Genomic DNA, 23,123 nt, shown 5'->3' with positions numbered 1-23,123 from the left:
CTTTACATTACCATACCTTACTCTCTCACGACAAGCTTCGACTTTACTCCCACGCTCCTTCACCCAAAGCCGCCGCAGACGCGCTGCGCTGCGCCTCGTCCCGTCTCGATCGTATTTTTTCCATTGCCTCTGTTTTTCTTCTTCTTCGCTTCGGCCTCGCTGTTTACAGTACATGCTCTAGCTTCACATAGTGTACTAAGTCTAGTTGTCTTGTGCCGCATCGCTTCTTCACTGCCACCGACTTGCTACCCTCGCTGCCTCTTGTCATCTCAGTCCGAAAACTGGGCAGGCTTATTGTTGGGCTATCACGCGAACACCAAAAACGTACTCGATCTCACCTTTCCCTCGACCAATACCACGTCATACTACCTGTCGAATAATTCACCTGGCTTCGTCAATTGACCCTCAACACAACCGTTGCTCCTTGCTGTCGCCGCCTACTCTCAGCCGGTGCTGATGCCGACCGCTGCAAGCACCCGTCGACCTTTGTTGGAACTTTGGCACCGATAGACCATTCTCCCTTGGCTGACTCGGAACGAGGAGAGGGGATTGTGCATTTCCGGGATTTCTTCTCACAATGTCGTCGAGCTACGACGACGCCATGCTCGGCGAACATAGCCATGGCGAACACTCTCACCAATACCATGCCCAGGATATGCCTCCGCAGGCTGATTCAAACTGGCAGCAGAACGGCAACTTTAGAACCCGGACCCCTGACAGCAGTTATCGACCGCGGCCGCCCATTTCGGCTCCAGGTACGCCCAATCCACCGGGATGGGCTGAAGAGCCGCCCCGCAAAAGCGCTGAGCGGAACAGGTCGCGAGGGCGAAATGGGAGGTCTGCCAGTGGTCAAACGAGGACATGCCAGGCGTGCGGTGAGCCCTTGACGGGCCAGTTTGTGCGTGCTCTTGATGGAACATTCCATCTCGACTGTTTTAAGTGTCAGGTGCGGATCTTAGGCTGACCCCGTCCTCGCTCGGCGGCAGTAAATGCTAATTGCTCAACTTATAGGACTGCGGTGAAATAGTTGCTTCAAAGTTCTTCCCAGCCGAGGACGAGAACGGCCAAGGCCAGTATCCTCTTTGCGAGACTGACTACTTTCGACGACTTGGTCTCCTCTGCTACCAGTGCGGGGGAGCACTTCGTGGCTCCTACATTACCGCCCTAGACCGCAAGTACCATGTCGATCATTTTACATGCTCATTGTGTTCCACGATATTCGGCGCTCAAGACAGCTACTACGAACATGACGGAAACGTTTACTGCCATTACCATTATTCGACACAGTTCGCCCAGCGGTGTAATGGGTGCCAAACAGCCATTCTAAAACAGTTTGTTGAGATATTCAGAAATGGGCAAAACCAGCATTGGCATCCTGAATGTTATATGATTCACAAATTCTGGAATGTGCGGTTGGCGCAGCCCGCGGACTCAGTACCTGCGCTTGAGAGCACAGACGACGCTGCGGGCAGAGACCTTATTCGTGAGGAGGAGGAACGTATGGAAGAGAAGGTCTTCCGTATATGGAGCGTTCTATCAACCTTTGAGGAATCTTCCGCTGCGTGTATTTCCGACATGCTGCTGCACGTCAGCAATGGCTCATATGTGGAGGGAGTTTTTGTTGCCAAACGCTTCATCTATCACGTTGAGATCTTGTTCCAATCTGCAGATAGACTCGATGCAACTATGGTGGGCCTGGATCAAAAAGGTGAAGATACTTTTAACCTTGTCATTATGTTGCGTAAAATCTAACCTTATGTCTAGGCATGTCTTATGGTCGAGAAGCCAAATTACTTTGCAAGAAGATTGTTTCCTTCTTCTCTCTTCTTTCAAAAACCCAAGACAACGCAACCCACAAGATTGGGGTTACACAGGAGCTATTATCCCTTGTTACCGGTCTCGCCCATTACCTCAAGCTCCTCATTCGAATCTGTCTCCAGGGTGCACTGCGTCTTGAGCGTGAAGCACACTCTTCGACTGGCTTGTATCAGTTCCTAGATGATTTGAGTGACCTCGACGCGACTAAGAACGACGATGGCCAGTTGTCTGTGACTGCAAGCGGCGGAAAGCTTTCTGCCAATGACTCTGACCACTGTGCCCTGTGCCATAGATCCGTTGAAGACGAGTGTGCTAAGAACGCCGACATGAGGTGGCATCTCAACTGTGTTCGGTGCACAAAGTGTTCGCGGGATATTGGGCGATCACTGGCGGAGGCTCGTTTGAATACTCTCGACCGAAAACTCTACTGCACAAACTGTGCTGGACCTAATGCGCAGTCACTTGAACATGTCTCAAAACTACAGCAATACGTCTTTCTGCTTCGCGTTGCCCTAGCTCGGCTGTTGGATATTCTCAAAGCTAACGGCACACTCCCACGTTCAAACGATGACTCCGATAATAACGGGTTTGGGGCTTCTGATGGACCAGGAGGTGATCCCAAATCACGTGGAGGAGACCAGTCACGCGGGCCTGGCGGCAGCAAAAGAGAGTCGTCTTATGAGAACACTCTGAATGATGTGCGCAGACTCCGAAGTACACGGTTAGACCGTCACCTCTCTTCTAGTGTACGACAGGCTCGGAGCTCTCGTGTGATGGACACTGATGGAAGAGGACCACGCCCAGGCTCAGCGGGTGATGCCAGCCAAGGTGGTCAAAACTCTACCGATCTCATGTTTGGACAAAACGATGGTATTACGTTGGATGATATTCCAAGAATCGTGGCTGTAGAGCAGTCTCGCGAACAACAACAAAGGGTGCCACAGCCTTTTCAAGACCGTTCGCTAGATGCTCCATCTGGACAGGGCCATCAGCGAACGCAATCCAATGACCGGGAACGCTCTGATATGCCTCGACAAATTGGACGAAAGTTCTTCTCAGAGCTCTCAGGCCTAGAATACTTCAACGTCCGACATCTCGCTGTTCTGACCATGCAGCCCATGATTGAGCAGGAATTCACGTTGGATGAACTGCTCAGCTTCATCGAGTCGCGTAAACAGGCAACCTTCTGGAAGAATATTGGAAAGGCCTTCAAGAACGACAAGAATAAGAGCGTCAAGAAGAAGGGCGTATTCGGTGTACCCTTGGAGATTATTATTGAAAGAGACGGTGCGGACTCGACAGACGGCGTTGGTCCAGGTACTCTTCGAATCCCAGCAGTGGTCGATGATATTGTCACATCAATGCGCAAGATGGACCTTTCCGTCGAGGGTGTGTTCCGAAAGAACGGCAACATCAAGAAGCTGCAAGGCTTGGTCGAAACCATCAACACGGAAGGCTGCGACATGGTCAGCTTTATGGAACAACCTGTTGTGCAGCTTGCCGCTCTTCTTAAGCGCTACTTGAGAGATCTGCCAGATCCTTTAATGACCCATAAGTTGTACCGGCTATGGATTAGCGCAGCCAAAATCTCCGACCATGAGAAGAGGAAGCAATGCCTGCACTTGACCTGCTGTCTTTTACCAAAGAGTCACCGAGACTGTCTCGAGATTCTGTTCAGTTTCCTCAAGTGGGCTGGAACCTTCCATCAGCTGGACGAGGATCTTGGCTCAAAGATGGACGTGAGAAACCTTGCCACTGTTATTGCACCAAACATTCTCACAAACCCTACCAAAGCCATGGCCATGGATAGCGAAGCCATGTATATTATCGATGCGGTGGAAATGATGATTACGAATATCGAGGAAATGTGCCAGGTAAGAAGCGAAATTCTTGGCGATTAGCTGAACAGCATCAACTGACTTCGTTTAATTAGGTTCCTGACGAAATCCTTGGTCTCATGAACGATCCTTATATCTTCAGTAATAGTGGAGATCTTACCACCAAGGACATTCTGAAGCGCTTTCAGGATAGACGGGGACAGATTTCAATTGCTGATGTGAACGAGGTTTACAACCGTCAGGACAACTCTACCCGACCTCCAGCTCGACGGGTAGAAACTGATCCAGCAGTATGGTCGGGTGAGGCCACCGTTCGCACGATACAAGATCCTTCGATGCCTCTACCCAATAATGGGAACGCAACCCCGCCTGCTCGGTTCAGAGGACGAAACGATCTAAACCCCTCGCCTTATGGTCAAAACCAGTTCAATCAGTCCGACAGCCAACTCGATAGCGCCGAGCATAGTAGGAGGCGCGAATGGCGCAATTCTGGCATAGGAGGACGACAAGGCAGCGGACTCGGTGTTTCCGGCAACTCATGATACTTCCTTTCTCCATTGATATTCTCGATCATAGCTGGGCTAGGCAATGCCCAGCATCAGACCTCGCTTCAGTTCTTACGTGCAGTTCAGGGCACATGATTTGGGTGTAGAAAATCGTTTGCATAGTCGACGGCGCCCCCTCTTTACGTCTTTTCATAAACCCGGGATGTGCTATATCACGCACGTATGCGACTCGAAAAATAGGAGGAAAGGCATTTGACCACGAGAAACTCGTGGCATTCATTTCTTCTTTATATTACGCTGCATTGTACAGCACGACACGACAAACCTGGTAGTTTTTCTTACTATACTGGAGAGATGATGAAGCTCTCTCTTCTGGTAATATTCTCTTCTAAACACCCAACATCTTTTTTTTTTTACATCTCACTACCTTACACCAGCCAAGTGGCGTGAGACAGACTTGCACGCTGGTCCTCCACTTTTTGGTTCAGTGTTTATTACTTGGGGAACGGGACGGACTCGTTGGTCTATACCTTTTTCTTACGAAAACAAAAAAGGGTTTCAAGAAGGGGGTTGTTAATTTTTTTTTCAGTTTCTCTGCTTGCTTGCTTTCTATCTTCTTCTATACCTAAGTTGGATGGAGTAAGCCATATGAGCGGGTTGATTCCGTTTGGTATGGCAAGACGAGACGATATGAGGCGGAGCCGAGAATGCGGATGAGCTGGGTTGGGTTGTTCATATTTACACCTCACGCAAAAGGTGCGTGGATGCTGGGGTCAGATGTGAGGATGTAAACATGGATGGGATATTGGTCACAGATCCAAGTGACGGTGAGATAGGAACAATAGATTCCGTTCCAATTGGGTACTCATGACTTGATGATTAGACTTTTTGCCACCAATATCTTTTGTTTGTTCCTTTCTCGCTTGTGAGTTAAAAGTGATACCTATCAGAGTGCTTTGGACAACTTGGCTTGTCCGCCCACAATAGGGGCTCAAGCGGATCTCCACGCACCACTGTCTATAGTAAACATACGATCATCCAGACAAGAGGCAACATACTATTTTAAAGTATTGAAATCATGTTCTTGGAACATAGAAAATGCAGGCAAACTTCAGCCCAAAGCCTCATTAACGGTAATTACAGAACTTGCCTATTAAATATATAGACTAAAAACAAATGGTAAAATGGTAAAATTTTGAAGTTTTTATCCCATTTGCCTTTCTTATTTATCAAAGAAAAAGAACCCCCTCTCTTGCTCATTTCGCTCATTACTAGATATTTTATGCCTTAATTGGTGCCGCAGCGGCCTTGTCTTGCTCAAGGAACCAGTTCACACCGCGATCGATGCCCTCCTTCAGAGTCCAGAGAGGCTGGTAGCGTAGTGCCCGCTTAGCCTTGTTGATGTTGTAGTAGCGAGTCATGCAGCTCATGATAATGGCCTTGCGAGTGAGAGTAGGTGTCTTGCCAAGAATGCTGGCAATCACCTCGCTGATATAGCCAAAGGTGATACCGAGCTCGCGGTTGAGGTACCAGTTGGGCTCAGTTCCCTTGTCGTAGCCAGCGGCGTGCCAGATGGTGCGGGCGAAATCCCAGAAGTAAACAGGGGTGTCGTTTGTGATGAAGAAGGCCTCGCCGTCGACGCGCTCGTGATCAAGGGGGACGGTGGAAGAAGCGGCGGTGGCGAGGAGGAGCTGTGCGGCGAGGAGATGGGCGTGGGCGACGTTACCGACATAGGTGAAGTCGAAGAGGTTCTCGTTGGTACCAACTTGGATTGTGTGCTTGCCGCGCTTGTAGGCATTGAGAATGCCTGCGAGGGTCTGGACGTCACCCTCGCCAAAGATGCCGGCTGGGCGAATGGAGGTTGTAAGGAGCTTGGAGTCGTCCTGACGGTTGGCCTTGATAACGATTTCCTCAGCTTGAGCCTATTGACATTTCCGTTAGTCAATCTGTCTAAAGGGGCGATGATATGGCGCGAGCATACCTTGGTCTCGGAGTAGTACTCGGTCTGCTGGTCACCGCGAATCAAAGGCCATCGCTCGTCGGCGTTGAGCAGATCCGTGACATTGTCGCTGATGACACTAGCAGAGCTGGTGTAGACGAGAGCCTTGACACCTGTCTTCTGGCAGGCGTCAACGACAGCCTGTGTACCGTCGACGTTGACCTTTTTGAACACATCGTTACCAATCTTGGGGTTGACAGCTACAGGCGAGGCCGTGTGGATGACAACGTCGGGCTTGAGCTCCTCGAATAGGGACAGGAGACGCTCAGAGTCGGTGATGTCGCACTCGCGGTACTCGGCGTTGGGATTACGGTTGCGCTCGCATCGCAGGTCGATACCAATTGTGGCAGTTGTTGTCCAGTTCTCGAGGGCCTGGTTGACGATATGATGGCCCAGAAAGCCGTTGCCGCCAATGACAACAACTCTTCCTAGAGGACCTCTGGATGCTGCCTTTTCCGCCATTTTTAGTGTTGTGTTGGTCTGCGTGGGTGAGAATACGGTCGCAGGAGTAAGCCAGAGAGGAAGAGAGATGTTCTTAATGATGGGCGGATAGATTCTGGATCCCTGGGGTACTTTACTGTACCTAGCTAAGCTAAGGCCAAGTCAGGTTACTTTGGAGATGAGAGTTGTAGTTGGAGCAGGGGTCCATAGGTTTCTCGGGCTCTCTGTGTGAGACTGATTGACCCATAACCTTAGGCTAATGGAAATATGGTGGGTGTGAGCGCTGCGTTGTAGTGGCGTGGACAGAGCCCAGTGCTTGCAGGTGCCTCCCGTAGCAACCAATCAGTGAATCAACACCTTTAATCTTCAGCGGGCAGCTTCTACTGTTTCTGTACGGGCTAACTTCTGTGTTAAACCGTGAATTAACATCGCGTGTCGTAAAGATTTGTTTCTCCTACACAAATAATGACTTTTTTGCTTTAACGGGTTTCCCTAAGACAAACTCTCTTCTCTTGTTACTTTCTTCGCTTTGTTCATTTATATAAAATCACCATCACCATCCTTGTTCCCCCCTGGCTCGTGCTCTCTCTTAATATTTCTGATCGCTTTGGATATAAACAACCTATCGACCTCTACTATATTATATCCATCACCTCCTGACTACAATAGTTATTACTCGCCCGATGAGATAGTGTCTTTTGACGAGTGGTAGCCGACATGCTTTATTGGCATTCAAAATATGGCAGGCAATAGTTCGGACGACACAGAAATACTTGTCCATATTACAGCACCAAGTCGGTCAGCCGACGATGCACTCTATCGTCAACTTGCGCAGGCGTATCTCGCATTTGAGCCTCAGAAACGGACAAAGATCCCTTTAGCGTCGCCACAAGAAAGGAAGGAACCATGCGACACGGCAGTACAGGATGGATGGGTGTCTTTCTCCAGCCAGATCCGGGTAGGAGCTTCATTTGGACAGTCTTTCGAAATCACGTCGCAAGACATGAGTTTCGAAGGAGCTGTGGATAACCGTGCTTCGCCGCGTCTCCGTCACACAATGGTGGCACAGGATATGATCCCTTCCTCGAACGGTGCAGGTTCGGAATCGTTTAACTCTTGGTGCGCACCTGCGAGTCAGATCAGCGATTCTTATCCTATGCCAGATGCTGGTCTGTTGAGTGTCTCCCCGTCTCGTATACTTGAACGGTATATTGGGAGGACGCAATCATCGCAGACCTCTCTTCCATACTCGTCGCCAACCGCGTACAAACAAAGTGCCCCTATTCCCCTTCCTGAAGAAAGTCTAGGTATACCATCCTCGATACATGTGCCCAGTCAGGAGGAGTCGCTTCGGCTTGAGCCGCCAAGGTTCATCGAAACCAAAGATATTATCACATCAACACAGGAGAATGAAGAGGACGGTTTTCCCATTCCGTCGGCCAACACCGAAATAGTAGCTTTTGAGCATCTGGTGCCAGACATCACGCATAATTCAGCAAACGCGGTTAGTGACCGCTCGCTTGTTCGCTCCCCTCGTGGAAGGTCAGAACCTCCTCCTGCGAAACGATCCAAGATTGGTAACACGCAACATGCCGACCTGTTCAGAAGCTCTAGCGATACTGGTCGAGCATCGTCAATCACGAACTCGCAGATAGATCAAGTCAACAACAGCTTGGAAATCCGGCCACCATCCCCGTCTGTTGGGGTCAATGACGTTCAGCCCGCAGATCTGGTATCCGAGAAGCTTGCAAAGCTTGCGCGCGACCTAGGGTCGAGATACCGCCCTACAGTAACACGAGATATCGATCCCTTTGAAAGGGGATACTGGTTGCTCGACTGCAAAGGTTGGAACCCGGGCGCTCGATTTGATGCTTGGGTGTTTCTTAGTAACTATCTGAAAAGCGGCTTAGCTGGCTGGGGAACTTGGTGTCGCAGAGACACAACCCATAACTGGATTCGGCTGTACTGTTGGGGCCATGTTGCAAAACATACATATTTGCTTCTATACCTTGCCAGCGGTAGACGAATCAAGATGAGTGGTGCTAAATGGTATGGCGCTGATGGGGAGGTAGTTCTGGAAATTCTGCCTCAGGACAAGCAAGGATGATTGGGATCATATTGTACCCTTGCTCCACAATACCGAGTATAACCTGGGCATTTTTATTTCAAGCGAGGCGCTAGTCGGATACGTTGCTTTGGATCACTATACCAGGGGCATCAGACATTTGGATACACGGCGGTAGAGCTTGATCATTTACATTAGACGAAGAGATTTTGTGTGCATAGAGAGCCTTGATTTACCAACTACTTGTTGAGTGGCTGACTGTACATATTCATCACCAGCTCTGCTAGGCTCGAGGCTTTCCTATCCGTCCTGCCGAAGGCCCCATACCATACACCTGTTTCGGTACAAACTCGAAAACAGAAACAAAATCAAAGTACTCTTATTTCATGGCCCTGGCGTCCAATTCATTGTCGTCAGTCCCACCATAACCATAACCCCTTAAACCCTAGTGGTATGGTAAAGCCCAAGTAGAAAACAGTGATGCGTATTACTACATCACGTGGGCAGTATCCCGTTCAGTCACTTTAATTAGGCAGACCAGCCGCCTGGATGGCTTCTGCGCGGGCCTCAATCTTGTCCATCTCGGCCTTGTACTTGACGGACTCCTCTGCGGCCTTCTCTTCGTAACGGGCCTTGTCAGCTGCGCTGACTTGCTTCCACTCCTCAGCAAGCAACTTGAATACCTCGACGTTGCCAGAGTTGGCAAAGCGCGAATGGTTCTCGGATATGAACACGGCGTAGGAGCCTCGTGGGCGGGCAGGCAGACGCTCGTCGTTGATGGGCTTCTTGGGCTTGCCAGTCAGGAATGCCAAGCGACGGCGGGACTTGTTGGCGATGAGGATGCGCGCAGGCTCATGTGTCTCAACCCAAGCCTTGTAGTTCTCTAGGTTCTTCTCACGGTTGGCAGAGGCTCTGGCGGTAAGGTCCTGGATGTCGTGTTAGAGTAGGTAGAAAAGGGAGCGAGATAAGAACATACATCGAGCTCAGACTGGCTCAGTTGACGGAACTTCTCTGCAATTGCAGCGGTCTGCTGGGTGATTCCGCCAGCGCCCGTGCTGCTTCCTCTGTTCTCGGAGATGAAGAGGATCCATGAAGAAGCCGGCAGGGTAGGAAGCTTGTCTTTGAGGGTCCACTTCTTGACTTCCTTGATCTCAAGCTTCTTGAGCTTCTCAGGGTCGACCTCCTTCTTGAGCTTCTTGGGCTTTTCCTCAACAGCCTTGGACTTGGGCTTAGCCTTAGCCTTAGCCTTAGTAGCCTTATCCTTCGACTTGGTCTCAGTGGCCTTGGCCTTGGACTTGGTGGTAGTGGTCGTGCCAGCAGCCTTCTTAGTGGTGGTGGTAGTGGTCTTCTTGGCGGGTTTCTTATCACTCGCGGTAGGAGAGGACGACCATGTTGAGGCTGTGAAGCTTCGAATAGGAAGCGCGGCGGCAACAGCGTTCTGGCGGCCGATCAATTGGGCGGAAACGGAAGTGGGAGCAGAAATGCGGGATGTCTGGACGCGACGAGCGGCGGCCCTCCCCACAGAAGTGAGCATTGTGAGAGTCGAGCTTGTTTTTATCTGTAAAAGATTAAGTTTTGCGCAACAAATGTGGCTGCAAATGCAATCCGCGGACGATTGAAGACGAGGCTGAGTTTTGTGTACGGTGAAGAATTGGTCTAATTTGGTTATTGGTGTTGACCCTCCCTCTAGATCAGGCCGGTAATGTTTTGCGCATTCTGGGCAGTTTCAGTGCCGCAAAGGTGGGCGGCGGGCGGGCAGGTGGGCTTGACTTCATGCGACTTGGACCTAAGAGCTCCACGCTGACGGTCGACGATGGAAGATACCTTTGGCCTACACCAATTGTGGCTGGATCGTGAGGTATTCCGTGTCTGGTGAGCTACAGCTCTTGCAGCTGGAGATCCAGACCAATCACTGCTAATGAAACTTATTACGTAATGCTCTAGCCCCTCCACGCCTCCACCTCATCCGCTGTTCACAGGCTGCCGTTGGACGCGACAGTGAGGTCAAGCAAGGCTGGGCTAAAGGGTAGCTCTCTCTCAACTCCATCATCAACTTCATCAACCCCGGATAGATATATTTTAAATCCGCCGCCAGCGATACCTCCCATTGTCACAGAAGCCATCGGTCTCGTCGATTACTCATTCACACTTCACCTCTACCACATAGATCATGGATCACCGTCCGCAAGCTTGGGGCCGTGTACGTCCACCTATACAGATCCCTCGATGCCCTCAATTATAGCGAAGCTGACTCCAAATAGCCCAGAGACGACGTTTACGGCGCTTACGATGCCTCATTCATGAGTGACAACGGTCCCAAGCAAAACACCCAGCAGCCTATCGTTACTGGTACTTCTGTCATCGCCGTCAAGTTCAAGGATGGTGTTGTCATTGCTGCCGATAACCTGGGTCCGTCCTACCTATATATCAATGCTGCATACAGCGCAAGTCTAACTATTCATAGCTTCATACGGCTCTCTCGCTCGTTTCACAGATGTCAAGCGACTCCGCCCCTTCGCCGACTCGTCAGTTGTAGGCTTCAGCGGTGACATCTCCGACATGCAGTATCTCGACCGCCACCTCATCGAGCTTTCTCTCGACGAGGCCTACACCTCCCCCGATGCTCCCCGTCTCAACGCCGCAAACCTTCATCGCTATCTCGCAAAGCTTCTCTACCGCCGCCGTTCCAAATTCGACCCCCTTTGGAACCATATCCTTGTTGTTGGTCTCGACGATGACGACAAGCCTTTCCTCGCTGCTGCCGACCTCCTCGGCAGCACCTACAGTGCTCCCAGTCTGGCCACCGGCTTTGGTGCCATGCTGGCCCAGCCTATCATGCGTCGTCATGTCCCCGACGAAGAGGCCTCTCAGAACCTTGACAAGGAGGGCGCCATCAACATTATCAAGGAGTGCATGAAGGTCCTATACTATCGTGACGCTCGCAGTCTGGATTCCTACTCAATGGCTGTTGTTACCAAGGAGGGTGTGGAGATCAACGAGGGTCTCCAGCTGGAAGCTCAGAGCTGGGCCTTCGCAGAGAGGATTCGAGGATATGGCACTCAAACTGTCTAGGCTATTAGGATTTGTTAATGGGAAGTACATAGTGTGGCAAAGACTCGTCACAAACGTACTTGACTAGAGAGGTTGCGCAATGATTCGAGCAAGAGACTTGATCTCATGTTACATTAGAAAGGCTTGGCCCAAATTACATTCATGATGATGACAATGTGTTTCGCAACTGCAATTAAATATCGTGACCAATAAGAACAATGTGTTCCAACAGTGACAAAATGTTGAGTGCAACAAGAGTAGCGTACATGCATCAATAGATTCCTGGGACTTTTATGTGTACTTTGCAAGACTTAAATATTCGTGATTATGTTGCCTGGACTATGTATCGTAAATAAGCCAACTTGCTTATCCAACCTCATCTCGAGGTATGTCTTCTAAAACTGAACCAGACCGGCCTGGTTCCCTGGCCTCCCATTTATTCATTTATTTTTGCCAAACATTTGTTCCCTGCTATCCAGGTAGACAAAACACAAAAGACTTTGCCAATATGCTCATTGCAAGCCAGTGCTGTCCAAAACCCAACTCCAAACATCATCATAAAACTCTTGTTGACAAGCAAGAGTAACCCAAGCAACCGCCAAACTTATACTGTACATGACAAGCAGCCAAAACAGTGACAAGCTTACTCGACGGTGACCGACTTGGCCAAGTTACGAGGGAAGTCAACGTTGAGACCCTCGAGAACAGCGAGCCAGTAGGCAATGAGCTGGAGAGGAATGACGTTGAGGAGACCCTGGAGGACGTCAACGGTCTTGGGGATCTCGATCTTCTCGGCCTCGGAAGCCTTGAACTCCTCATCGTCGGGGTTGCAGATGACGATGGGCTTACCACCACGAGCAATAACCTGCTGGTAGGCGTTGAGGGACTTCTTGAAGAGGTCATCACGGGTCAGGATCATGATGATGGGGAGGTTCTCATCGACCAGGGCCAGGACACCGTGCTTCAGCTCACCAGACATGACAGCCTCGCAGTGAAGGTAGGAGATTTCCTTGATCTTGAGGGCACCCTCGAGGGCAGTGGAGAACTGGCTACCACGGCCGAGAAGGAGGAGTGACTTCTGGTTCATGAAGTTCTCGCAGAGCTTCTTAATGGAGGAGTCAAGCTCAAGGATGGACTTGATCTGAGCAGAGACGTTGGAGAGACCCTCCATGATCTCCTCACGGCGAGCCTTCTTGGAGGCACGGTCCTCGCTCAGGGACAGAGCGAACATGACCATGGCAATGAACTGAGAGGTGTAGGCCTTGGTAGAGGCGACACCGATCTCAGGACCGGCGTTGACGTGAACACCACAGTGGGTGAGGAGAGAGATGGAGGAACCGACAACGTTGACGATACCAACGGTCAGGGCACCACGCTCCAAGCAGTAGCGGAGGGCCATGAGGGAGTCGGCAGTCTCACCAGACTGAGAGACGAAGACGCAAGTGTCGTCACGGAAGACAGGGGCCTGTCGGTCAAGGAAATCGGAAGCCAGCTCGACGGCGATGGGGATCTCAGCAAGCTCCTCAAAGATACCACGGACAGCCATGCAAGAGTGGTAAGAGGTACCGCAAGCAATGAAGATGATGCGGCGGCATCGGCGGATAGTGGAGATGTAGGAGCGGAGACCACCGAGAGTGACGGTCTTGTTGGCGATGTCGAGACGACCACGCATGGTGTTGACAACGGACTCGGGCTGCTCAAAAATCTCCTTTTGCATGAAGTGGTCGAACTTGCCCTTCATGATCTCCTGGAGCTCAAGCTCGAGGGTCTGGATGGTTCGGACGTTGGAGCTGCCATCGGCCTTCTTGAGGCGATGGATGTTGAGGGAGCCCTCGTGGATGTGAGCAATGTCATCGTCCTCAAGGTACATGACCTTCTTGGTGTGCTCGACAATGGCAGAGGGGTCGGAGGAGAGGAAGAACTCAGTGGGCATGGGCATGCCATCATCGGTCATGAAGGCACGAGACTGAGATCGGTGGAGGAGGGACTTGTCGGCGGCACCGAGAAGGCCAGAGTCAGGGGCAAGAAGGTCGTTCTTCTTGATAGCGACATTCTGGGCAGCAGCCTCGGCGGGGAGGGCAGCGTTCTCGTCAGAGTACTCAACATCGACGAAGTCGACCTTCATGCGGCGCTCGGTCTTGACACCGATGACAAGAGGAGAACCTTTTCGGGCGGCGATGACCTCATGGGGGTAGTGGACGGACTTGATGAGGAGACCGTAAGCACCCTCGAGCTCCTGGATGACAGCCTTGGCCAGGTCGGTGAAGCCGATGGAAGGGTGCTGGTCGTGGATGTACTTGGTGAGCTTGGCAATGCACTCAGTGTCGGTCTCGGTCTCGAACTTGAAACCCTTGGTCTGGAGGAGAGTCTTAAGCTCCTTGTAGTTGGTGATGATACCGTTGTGGACAATGGAGAACTCCCAGGTGGTGTCAGATCTAGATTCAAGGGTTTGTGGTTAGCGTCAGTGTTTAAGGTCACTCCTAATTCAGAACTGATCTTCACATCTCCTGACAGGGGTGAAGAACGATCAAGAACCGAGAAAAAAATCAAGCCAAAAGCTTGGGGGGCTCGTTATATCAGAACGTACCGATGAGGATGGCAGTTGGTGGTGGAAGGGGGACCGTGAGTAGCCCATCGGGTGTGGGCAATACCGGCATGTGAATCAAAGATCTTCTCGAGGTCAAGCTCGGACTCGTCGATGAGCTTTCGGAGCTTGGCGACCTTGCCAACCTCCTTGAAGGCAAGAACCTCCTTCTTCTTGTCGCCGTCGATAGCTAGACCAGCAGAGTCATATCCACGGTACTCGAGACGGGACAAACCTGTGCAAAAAAAAGCAATGTCAGCAACATGAAGCTGGGCGCTGATCCCTCGTCTCACCAGTGGATGGCGGGGCGGGGCATGTCTGATGAAAGGGATGGTGAGGGGCAGCCCAGTCTAGCTGAGGAGGGTAACGACAGCTCGACTTGGACGGGGGAAAACTAACCGTTGACAAGAGTGTCGAGGATGAACTTGCGGTCCTTCTCCACCAGGTAGTTGATGTATCCGAAAATACCACTGTTGAGGTATGTAATTAGCGATTACTGTTTTTATCAATTGCGCCATCCAATCCATTAACTGCCAGCTTTGTTTCCCGTTGCGTCTGGCCATGACCTCGTGCTCCCCCCCATCCTAACATGCGATGGTCGCAAGCTAGAATCGGAGGAAGCTTGGTGGCTGGCAACAAAGGAAGCCAAGAATGGCGGTAACGAAGGCGGTGACGAGGAGAGCTTCCTTACCACATATTGACTGAGCTCTTTGCGGTAAGAAAAAAAAGTTGCGAAGAATGAACGGGTTCGTTAAGAGGCGGTCGGTGAGAGCAAAGCTAAGAGCGAGCGGATGTGTGGGGGAGGAGGGACAGGCGGAAGCGTAGAGTTTAGGGGTATCAAGAAGCAATAAGGTGTAGATGAGAGAGGAGAAAGAGGAGAGAAGAGCAGAACAAGAAAGGTGGTGGAGGGAGGAGAAGGAGGTTGTATATGTAGTCGTTGAGCTGCACCAGATAAAAGTACAAGGCACCTCATTCATGGATGGAAGGCAAAGGCGGGCAGAGCGGTATCTGTACAGGATGGCCCCAGCTTCCAGTGCTGTGGAGTACTTTGGCCCGCATTCACTCACTGTAAGCTACCTAGCAGCTAGTCTAACCTCCACTAACGTTTAGGTAGGCTTAGGCGCCATGCTTTCCCATCATTGCCATTCTCTTGCTAGAATTCCTGTTGTAGCCCATGGTCGTCCGTCAGATCCATGCTTGCACTCCCACCTTGAAGTGGGGTTGAGATGATAATAGAGGGGGGGTGGTTGACAGGGTTGTTCCGCCAGGCCCCCTCATGGGTGAGACTCGAGAGTGAGACGGGTTGTCGTTTGGCTTAGTACATTCGGGCGATTCTTGACAAACACAACAGTAATAGTGACAGATATACTAGGAAAGACAGTAGAGTGGCCAGAGTAGCGGTAACAAGCTAGGAAGTACTCTGGGAAACATTGAATGCCTACTGCCTTAGTAAATAGTAGCCATCTGGTTTCACAGTAGCAGCAAGCCTTGTCCTGTAGGGTTCGCATTTTTGTCAGAGCGTCACCAAGTTTGAGATGGCTCAGGGATATGCCACCATCAGACGTTTTGAGTTGACTGCCCAATTGCCTGTAGTAAACCTGTAATCCTACGGCTGAATCCATTGGTCCTGTTGCACAATATCTGTTATCGTAAACGTGGCCATAGCTCGTGGCTGCTCAAACGTTGGACTGGATAGAACATGGAAGAAAGAAGTCAACTGATTTTGCATCGCCTGTCAGCCATCTCTCATGGTTGCATAAGGGTCCAGGGCGACGCCAAGACCTTCACCGGCCTCTGGTTTCCTTAACCCGAACTAGATACATAGATCTCATGGTCTCTCCGAACTTCTATATGCCTTGGTAAGTCTAACCCGTTCATCAAGTCAACACCCGGTGGGCGTTGTTCCCAAGATCCCATAGAGTGAGCCCCTGACAAGAGAACTGGTTGTCACGGTTTGAGTTAGATCGTGAAGCTTAGGTCCCGTTTCCTTCAACCTTCGTCATGGCAACGCATCTCGCCGAGCCGCAGGTAAGACTGCACTAACGATGCTGTATGTACTGTACCCAAAACCCCTCCATGATGGAAACTTTTTGGAGGGGACAAGTTCCTGATCGGCAGGGCATAAACTCTGTTCATCTCACGGTACCACTGTACTATGTATATCTGCTGTAATGAAAACCCGGGCATTACCCAACTGCTAAGTTAGTACGAATTATGCATTACTTGGTGAGATATCCCCTCACCGTCTTCTTTCTCTCCTAATGCTACCTTTACAATCTATGAATAAGGCAAAGTGTCACTTAGCATTCAATCTACATAAACATCGTCATCAAGCGGCGGGCAGGCCCCTACCTACCAGTGTCTAGCCCACCTATGTCTACGTCTACGCCTCCACCAGCCTCACGGGGTTCCCGGGGCCTTGTCAAAACACCAATACCCGGGAATCTGCAGCTGTCTCGACAAGCCTCAGCATGTCTGTCTGCATGTCTTGTCTGCCACTAAAAGGAAGACCCCTGCGCAGCAGGGACAGCTGTGCTCGTTATCTTGAAGCACACATAGCATGAGATCTGCACAGCCATACGAGAAGTTTGTTCGTATTGTGGTCCTGTATTGTATCTCTGCGGGTGCTCCTCGTCGGTACTGGACGACCCCCCTGCATCCTGTGGAGGTATGCATACATGCAGATATGCATGCATGCCCCTGAAGGCTTGCTGTTGTTGTTTCTTAGTTGTAGGTTGTGCTTCCAGTTGTTGGTTTTAGATCATCACCACTGAAACATATCACCTATGCATTGGTGAATCTCACAATGATAGGTAGCATCGAGATACTGAATCAACTCTGGTATGTCCGTACCTTCTGAGTACCTAACTATCACCGGTACATGGGTAGCAACCAGCGATGCATTAACAATAGTGACAGTGACATGGCCACAGCATCGGATGGATCATCCCCAGGTCGTGGGTCTTTGGTTATGCTTGTCCCCAGTTGTGAGAAATTCAAATCAGCTCAGTCCAGTCCACAGTCCAACAGTTCACAGCCTCAATCACCCCAACCAAAAAAAAAATCGACCCTCCTAAGAATAGCAACTTTTCCTAGCGCCAGTTCCGCTCCGCTCGGCGCTGATTCCCATCTCAAGCGCAAGCGCGAGTCTTGGCCTGTTGTTTCTTGTTCTCGATGTATTCTAGCCTGTCATTGTCTCTTTTTGGTTTGTTTTTGCTCAGCTTTCCATCCCGTTTATCTTGTTTCTTCTGTTTCTTCACATTCCCTTTCTGTCTTCGGTTGGCTTGCCGGTTAGCTTACCGTTAACATCCCATCGCCATTACATCTGCTGCTATTGTTAGTATATATCGACGTCATTCCCTTCTAAAATGAGAGACCCATGTTTGATGGGACTTGGTGATTTTTACACATTCCTCTAATCTCTACCGTATTGCACGTTGATCTCCTAGCCTTGCACTGGCTAACTGGGTGCAACTCAGAACGAACCATCCAGGTCTCTAACATCAGCCACGTTGTTCTCAAGGTGCCCCCGCTGTCATCAATCAAAGGATGGCTCTTGTCAGCCCTGATAGACCCTGGTCTTGTTGCTGTGGCTATTTTACTTGTTATACTGAACATTGGGCTTTGGGTCTGTTCAATGTTCGGAATGTCATCTCTCTCAAGCCTACCATATGCACAGCCTACTCAAACGCTCAAATCAGTCTACAGTTTACAAGAACCAATCGATGAACCCTCACTGGATTAGAATTCAAAAAACGCCAAGCTGAACACATACACACCACTCAGCCCTAAACTTAAGATTTCGAGCCGTCAGCACCCCCTAACCTAGGCTCAAAGCCTTACCACGTATTGGCTGCTTTGCTCCGTTGCTTACTAGATCCCCATAGTAGTAAAACAAATCTCATCTCGCATCTTTCTCAAGTCTGACATGTTTATTGGCTTATTGTCCAATCGTGGCCCCTAAAAAGGATTGGCCGCTTACTGACCTTGATATTTGACATATGAATCTCACGCTCGTCGATTCTGCATTGTGTAGGATCAGCTCCTTAGCGTGAACAGTTTCTGTTTACTTTCCTGGACGCCATGTGCATTTCTGCTTCTAGGGCTGAGCCAATCTAACGCTGCTGGCCCCGGCTCTATTGCACAGTCTTACAGATTACCCAGTAGCGATGTATCCATCATAATAATCCGGTATTCGTGGAGCTCACATGCGCTTATCTACCGTGGCTATATCCATCTTGCCATAATGACATGCCCGGTCACCTCTTACAGCTTCTGGTACTCAAGCTTGCCTTCCAGCTTCTTGGATTCGGCTACCTTGCGAACAGCCTTGTTGAAATCATCCTGGTTGATTGACTCTCTGTAGTCCTTAATGGCAAATAGACCGCTATAGTCGTGTAAGCAACATGTTTGGGCTTGGATAGATGCGGCAACTTACGCTTCAGTAACAACATTTCGCAAATCAGCACCGTTGAGTCCATCGCTCATCTTCACCACGCTCTCAAAGTCCAGATCACCATCGATCACAACGCTTTGTGAGTGAATCTTCAGAATCTCAAGACGTCCAACCTCATTGGGAAGGGGGATCTCAATCTTTCGGTCGAGTCGGCCGGCTCGAAGCAGCGCAGGGTCCAACGTATCAGGTCGGTTGGTGGCCATGATGATCTTGGTCTTGCCCAAGTAGTCGAAACCGTCCAGCTGGTTTAGCAATTCCATAAGTGTTCTCTGAATTTCTCGATCCGCACTGGTACCCTCTGAGAAACGTCGTCCACCGATGGCATCGATTTCATCCATGAAGATGATGCAGGGCTCGTGCTCCTTGGCATATCCAAACATTTCGCGAATGAGTCGCGCCGATTCACCGATGTACTTGTCGACAATAGCGGACGATACCACTGATTGATTGTTAGCATCGTCACATGTCCATGCAGGGAACCGCAGGTACCATACCCTTCAAAAAGTTGGTCTCCAGACTACTGGCGACAGCTCGTGCCAGCAGGGTTTTGCCGGTTCCGGGAGGACCATACAACAAAACACCCTTTGGTGGCTTGATTCCAACTCGTAGGAAGAGCTCGGGGTTCTTAAGGGGAAGCTCGATGACCTCCCGCAACTCTCGAATTTGATCGTTCAATCCACCAATGCCAGCAAAGCTCACTTGGCCCGGGTCTTCCAGGGACATGTTGTACACCAAAGGATCAACTTCGCGAGGCAGCATTCGCATAATGGTAAGTGTTGTCATATCGAGTGCCACACGGGTGCCTTGCTTCAGCTTGACCTTGTCCACCTTTGATCTGCATCCGACGACGTATCGAGGTCCGGAGGAGGCCTTGACAATAACTGCGAGCACGATCGTTAGCATGCATCCACCCTGTGTGAGTCCAGATGGTCGGTGTTCGCCTTACATCGTTCATCATCGAGCTGTTTCAGCACCTCGCCGATAATTTGTCCCACACTTTGTAGCGCCTTGATGTTGTCCTCTGTCTTGTCGAACTCCTTTTGCATGTCCTTGATTTCAAGACGCAAATTCTTTAGCTTTGCCTCCCATTCTCGCGACTCGATGAGCTTGGCACGGTACGAGTTAAGGGCGGCCTGGCGCTCTTCTTCGGCTGACATTGTGAGTGGATTGATTTCTGTCCTTTCTTTCCGTAACAAGATGCTTTTCGTATTGATTCTGAATTTTGGGGGTGGTCGTTGTTTGGGTATCGAGAGCTCAAGTTATGCTGTCGGGAAAGTGCTTGGTCGGCAATGGTGGTTGCTCATGGCAGATGGAGCTTACCTCACCAGCTGGAGCCTTCAGCTAGCGGCTCGAGCTCTATCGGCAGAATCTCGGCACTGCACTGCGTCACCACTAAGCCGTCTACCCTGCATCAACAGGTGCTTCAAGTAAATGGCCATGAACTTTGAAGCAATTGCATTCTCTATCAATGGTATCAAAGAGTTATGATTCAGTTTTGTATTTTTAGTTGTTCTACATATGTACCACTAGTGTTCCCCCTCCCTAATATAGTAGTAAGTATAGACGCCTAATGCCAATGTAATATATTGGATGGCCACTCCCGCCATGTTCTCAGCAACGATTCAAACTGCTCATCTCTATTTGGTGGTTGGTATAACTTGAAAAACGACATTGACTTCTGTTGCCCTGCATCAAGTGTCGTACAAAGTAAGGCACAAAAGCGTCCTTATTCTTGCACAAAACAAAAGCAATACCTGCTCAGTAGCCCACATCTTTTTCATTTCGAATGTGTATTCTATGTATTTTAACCACCATGGTTTTTCTGGCGAGACGATACATGGTAATATGCGTCCGTGTTCAATTATATCCCATCGGGTATGGACGTCACTTCGAAGTATGATTGTGTGTCAACTCAACTCATATTTCCTCTGAATATTTGTTGTACCAAAACTGCGGTGTTGGCGTGCCCCCCCCCTCCCCAGCTCCAATTTGGCACTTTGAACACATCCTGACTAACTTGCGCGGTGCTTCATTCGGCGAGCGTCATATAGAGAGCTGGGATTGGGCTGAGTGCGGGATGAAGGTCAAATCCACCCCCAAACGGCGACTATGGCGCAAGCACGACCAGTAGATATAGCCCCGCAGGTAGGCAAGTGCTGTTTTATCAGAGGTGTGGCGGATGAAAGTAGAGGACTCTTTTCCCTCCAAAAATATCGTGAGTAAATTTGTATTGGCCGTCATAAAGATGGGGGGCTTGGAACCAAAACAGCAGATTCACTTGCAGCGATTTGCTGGTATAGCCGTGACGTAAGTTTGGTTAAAAATGTCGGGTGCACTTCTCAGTCCTTCTTTTCGTCCTCGTTTTCTGCGGACGTCCTGGGCTCTCCTTCAGAGTCGAAACCAAGGGCATCCAGCTCTCGGATGAGTTCGTTGATTTTGATGACCTTGGCGATCTGCTCGGGAAGCAACGCTTCACCATCCTCTTTCTTGTTCTTGAGATCCTTGGCCTGCTTTAACTTCTTCTTAAGGTTTCGAGCCTTCTTCTGGCGCTCGACCTCAGGATCGACCTCCTCAGTCTTGGTCTCTTGGGCAGGAGCTGGGGTATCGCCCTCGGTCGCCTTCGCCTTCTTCCTAGCCTCACGGCGCTTGGCATTCTTGTTGCTAGCGGCAGAGCCTTGCTCGGAGCTCTCTTCCTTCACACCTGCGGCACCAGGAATGCCGATTTTCTTGCCTCGCTCTCGGAAGGCTTCGGCGGTGCGGTTTTTGTAGACCTCGACATCCTCGGGCGGGCGGTAGCCAGGACGAATCTTGATAGCTCTGCGAGTACTACCATCTGCACGAACAGACTGTGGAATCTCGCGGTCGCCGCTGTTTTCGTCGGTGACGATACCAGCATTCGAGGGCTGTGAGGGCATCTTGGTAGGAGACGAATTGAGGAGTGGAAAGCAAGAGGAGGAAGATTTCACCAAACTCTGACGCTTGGAGTTGGTACCAACGGACCGGGTTCAGAAATCTGCTCGGCAGCTACCGAAGCGGGATGAGAGCTGCAAGTGTAACAGAACGTAACAAGTCTTGGAGGGGTCAAGGTTAGAGGGGCTCACTGGGCCCGCACAGCGCCACAATAAAAACGTGGCTGTAGCAAGCATCCATTTTGTACTAAGAGTCTGTGTAAATATATATTGAGAAGTGCCTGATTGAGAAACCCATTTTATATTATATCTCGTTAATCAGACCTGAACTATTGTTGGACAAAGCTAAAATCCAGCAGGGTGTGTGGCTCTGGTCCTTCAGCAAAGGCTACAAGACCTCATCTTGGTGACTCTCAAATTGCCATAAATCTGAGCATCCATGGTTACATGAGTTAACGAGGAAAGAGACTTTTGGTTAGGTCACCTTTTGAATGCTGTTCCTAAGTATGGCTTGTTTCTGTCTGGGCATAAGACAAGGGCTCCCTGCGAGGAGAGCTTATTCGACTTAAAGTAGAGAGCATGTGGGATTATCATTGGCCAACCACTCTTAGTTTCCCGTGCCCTGTAGGACCGACCTTGTTTCAACTGTCTTCTGGCAAACCAACCAGCCCTCGCTGTATTGTATCGGTACCTTGGGAAGTAACACGAGTCTTTGGGGCTAAATTGTCGAACGGTTTCTCGCAATAGAGCCCAAAACTGCCTAAGGCGACGATGGTCAGAAAACAGACATCACGAATGCTGCCACAGTACGATAATAGGTGTTCTTCGTCCTGTGCACAGGATGATGGGCTGCCACAAGTTAACATCGGATTGTCACCATTTGAAGGGCACTGGCCAATGCTTCTAACATGGGAGCATGTTTGGACGTCATGTCACCCAGTCACTTCGTTGTAATCTCACCGGTCGCCTCATGCATAGATCGTGGCATATTCAGAGCCTACGCAATTATGCCTGATCAAGCCACCAGGGCAAACTAATGGCCGCTTTGGCTAAAGCCTTGGTTCTTTATCTGCAAGGTGTTTGTTGCGGAAAGGTCATAAATAAGGTAGCAGATTGTGTGCTTATCCAGCCGCATTTTCTGTACATGATTGTTTTGGGCTTACCTGTGTAAGGGACTTGCATTGGAGTCACTTAAGCACATAACCATTTACATAGCCCTGCATAGGTAGGAAGCCTGCTGATTTCTGTTGTCGTACCAAGGGGGCTGTGAGATAAATCACCGTCATTGTTATTGCAGTGAAACGATCAGGCCGTGATCACTCTACCACATGGCTGCCTTTGCTAGGGTTCACAGGTTCTGTTCGAGGTAGGACTGACTGAACATGTGCTTAGACAGATCGTATCAGGAATCCCAGCTGACCCTTAAGAACTGTTGACCGTGGTTTATACTGTAGGG

At 50.1% G+C, this 23,123-nt stretch overlaps 8 protein-coding genes across 8 annotated transcripts; 3 read left to right on the top strand and 5 right to left on the bottom strand.

The window, feature by feature from the left end:
• Positions 1-577: 577 nt before the first annotated feature.
• FGSG_01204 (uncharacterized protein) lies at positions 578-4,198 on the top strand (the record flags this gene model as incomplete). The annotated part of the gene is made up of 4 exons (XM_011318675.1): positions 578-898; positions 1,012-1,708; positions 1,765-3,692; positions 3,752-4,198. 4 exons carry the CDS (start codon positions 578-580, stop codon positions 4,196-4,198), a joined length of 3,393 nt encoding a protein of 1,130 aa, XP_011316977.1.
• A 1,072-nt stretch (positions 4,199-5,270) lies between these two features.
• On the bottom strand, positions 5,271-6,697 carry FGSG_01203 (uncharacterized protein). Its single transcript, XM_011318674.1, has 2 exons — positions 6,144-6,697; positions 5,271-6,084 (listed from the first exon to the last, which is right to left on the bottom strand). Exons 1-2 carry the CDS (start codon positions 6,621-6,623, stop codon positions 5,443-5,445), a joined length of 1,122 nt encoding a protein of 373 aa, XP_011316976.1. The 5' UTR covers positions 6,624-6,697; the 3' UTR covers positions 5,271-5,442.
• A 644-nt stretch (positions 6,698-7,341) lies between these two features.
• FGSG_01202 (uncharacterized protein) lies at positions 7,342-8,709 on the top strand (the record flags this gene model as incomplete). The annotated part of the gene is made up of 1 exon (XM_011318673.1): positions 7,342-8,709. One exon carries the CDS (start codon positions 7,342-7,344, stop codon positions 8,707-8,709), a length of 1,368 nt encoding a protein of 455 aa, XP_011316975.1.
• A 482-nt stretch (positions 8,710-9,191) lies between these two features.
• Positions 9,192-10,201, bottom strand: FGSG_01201 (uncharacterized protein; the record flags this gene model as incomplete). The annotated part of the gene is made up of 2 exons (XM_011318672.1): positions 9,192-9,593; positions 9,644-10,201. 2 exons carry the CDS (start codon positions 10,199-10,201, stop codon positions 9,192-9,194), a joined length of 960 nt encoding a protein of 319 aa, XP_011316974.1.
• A 485-nt stretch (positions 10,202-10,686) lies between these two features.
• On the top strand, positions 10,687-11,896 carry FGSG_01200 (uncharacterized protein). Its single transcript, XM_011318671.1, has 3 exons — positions 10,687-10,867; positions 10,929-11,076; positions 11,132-11,896. Exons 1-3 carry the CDS (start codon positions 10,838-10,840, stop codon positions 11,737-11,739), a joined length of 786 nt encoding a protein of 261 aa, XP_011316973.1. The 5' UTR covers positions 10,687-10,837; the 3' UTR covers positions 11,740-11,896.
• Positions 11,897-11,998: 102 nt separating this feature from the next.
• Positions 11,999-15,160, bottom strand: FGSG_01199 (glucosamine-fructose-6-phosphate aminotransferase). Its single transcript, XM_011318670.1, has 4 exons — positions 14,994-15,160; positions 14,702-14,772; positions 14,306-14,537; positions 11,999-14,153 (listed from the first exon to the last, which is right to left on the bottom strand). The coding sequence occupies exons 1-4, from the start codon at positions 14,996-14,998 to the stop codon at positions 12,362-12,364; spliced, it is 2,100 nt and encodes a 699-aa protein (XP_011316972.1). The 5' UTR covers positions 14,999-15,160; the 3' UTR covers positions 11,999-12,361.
• A 3,204-nt stretch (positions 15,161-18,364) lies between these two features.
• Positions 18,365-20,043, bottom strand: FGSG_01198 (uncharacterized protein). The gene is made up of 4 exons (XM_011318669.1): positions 19,705-20,043; positions 19,253-19,639; positions 18,741-19,197; positions 18,365-18,689 (listed from the first exon to the last, which is right to left on the bottom strand). The coding sequence occupies exons 1-4, from the start codon at positions 19,913-19,915 to the stop codon at positions 18,569-18,571; spliced, it is 1,176 nt and encodes a 391-aa protein (XP_011316971.1). The 5' UTR covers positions 19,916-20,043; the 3' UTR covers positions 18,365-18,568.
• A 620-nt stretch (positions 20,044-20,663) lies between these two features.
• Positions 20,664-21,674, bottom strand: FGSG_01197 (uncharacterized protein; the record flags this gene model as incomplete). The annotated part of the gene is made up of 1 exon (XM_011318668.1): positions 20,664-21,674. A coding segment is annotated over one exon (577 nt), but the record flags the coding sequence as incomplete, so codon positions are not given.
• Positions 21,675-23,123: the final 1,449 nt, after the last annotated feature.

Source organism: Fusarium graminearum, chromosome 1 (assembly GCF_000240135.3).
Source record: "Fusarium graminearum PH-1 chromosome 1, whole genome shotgun sequence".
NCBI classification, from domain to species: domain Eukaryota; kingdom Fungi; phylum Ascomycota; class Sordariomycetes; order Hypocreales; family Nectriaceae; genus Fusarium; species Fusarium graminearum.
This window is presented reverse-complemented; position numbering and strand designations above follow the sequence as displayed.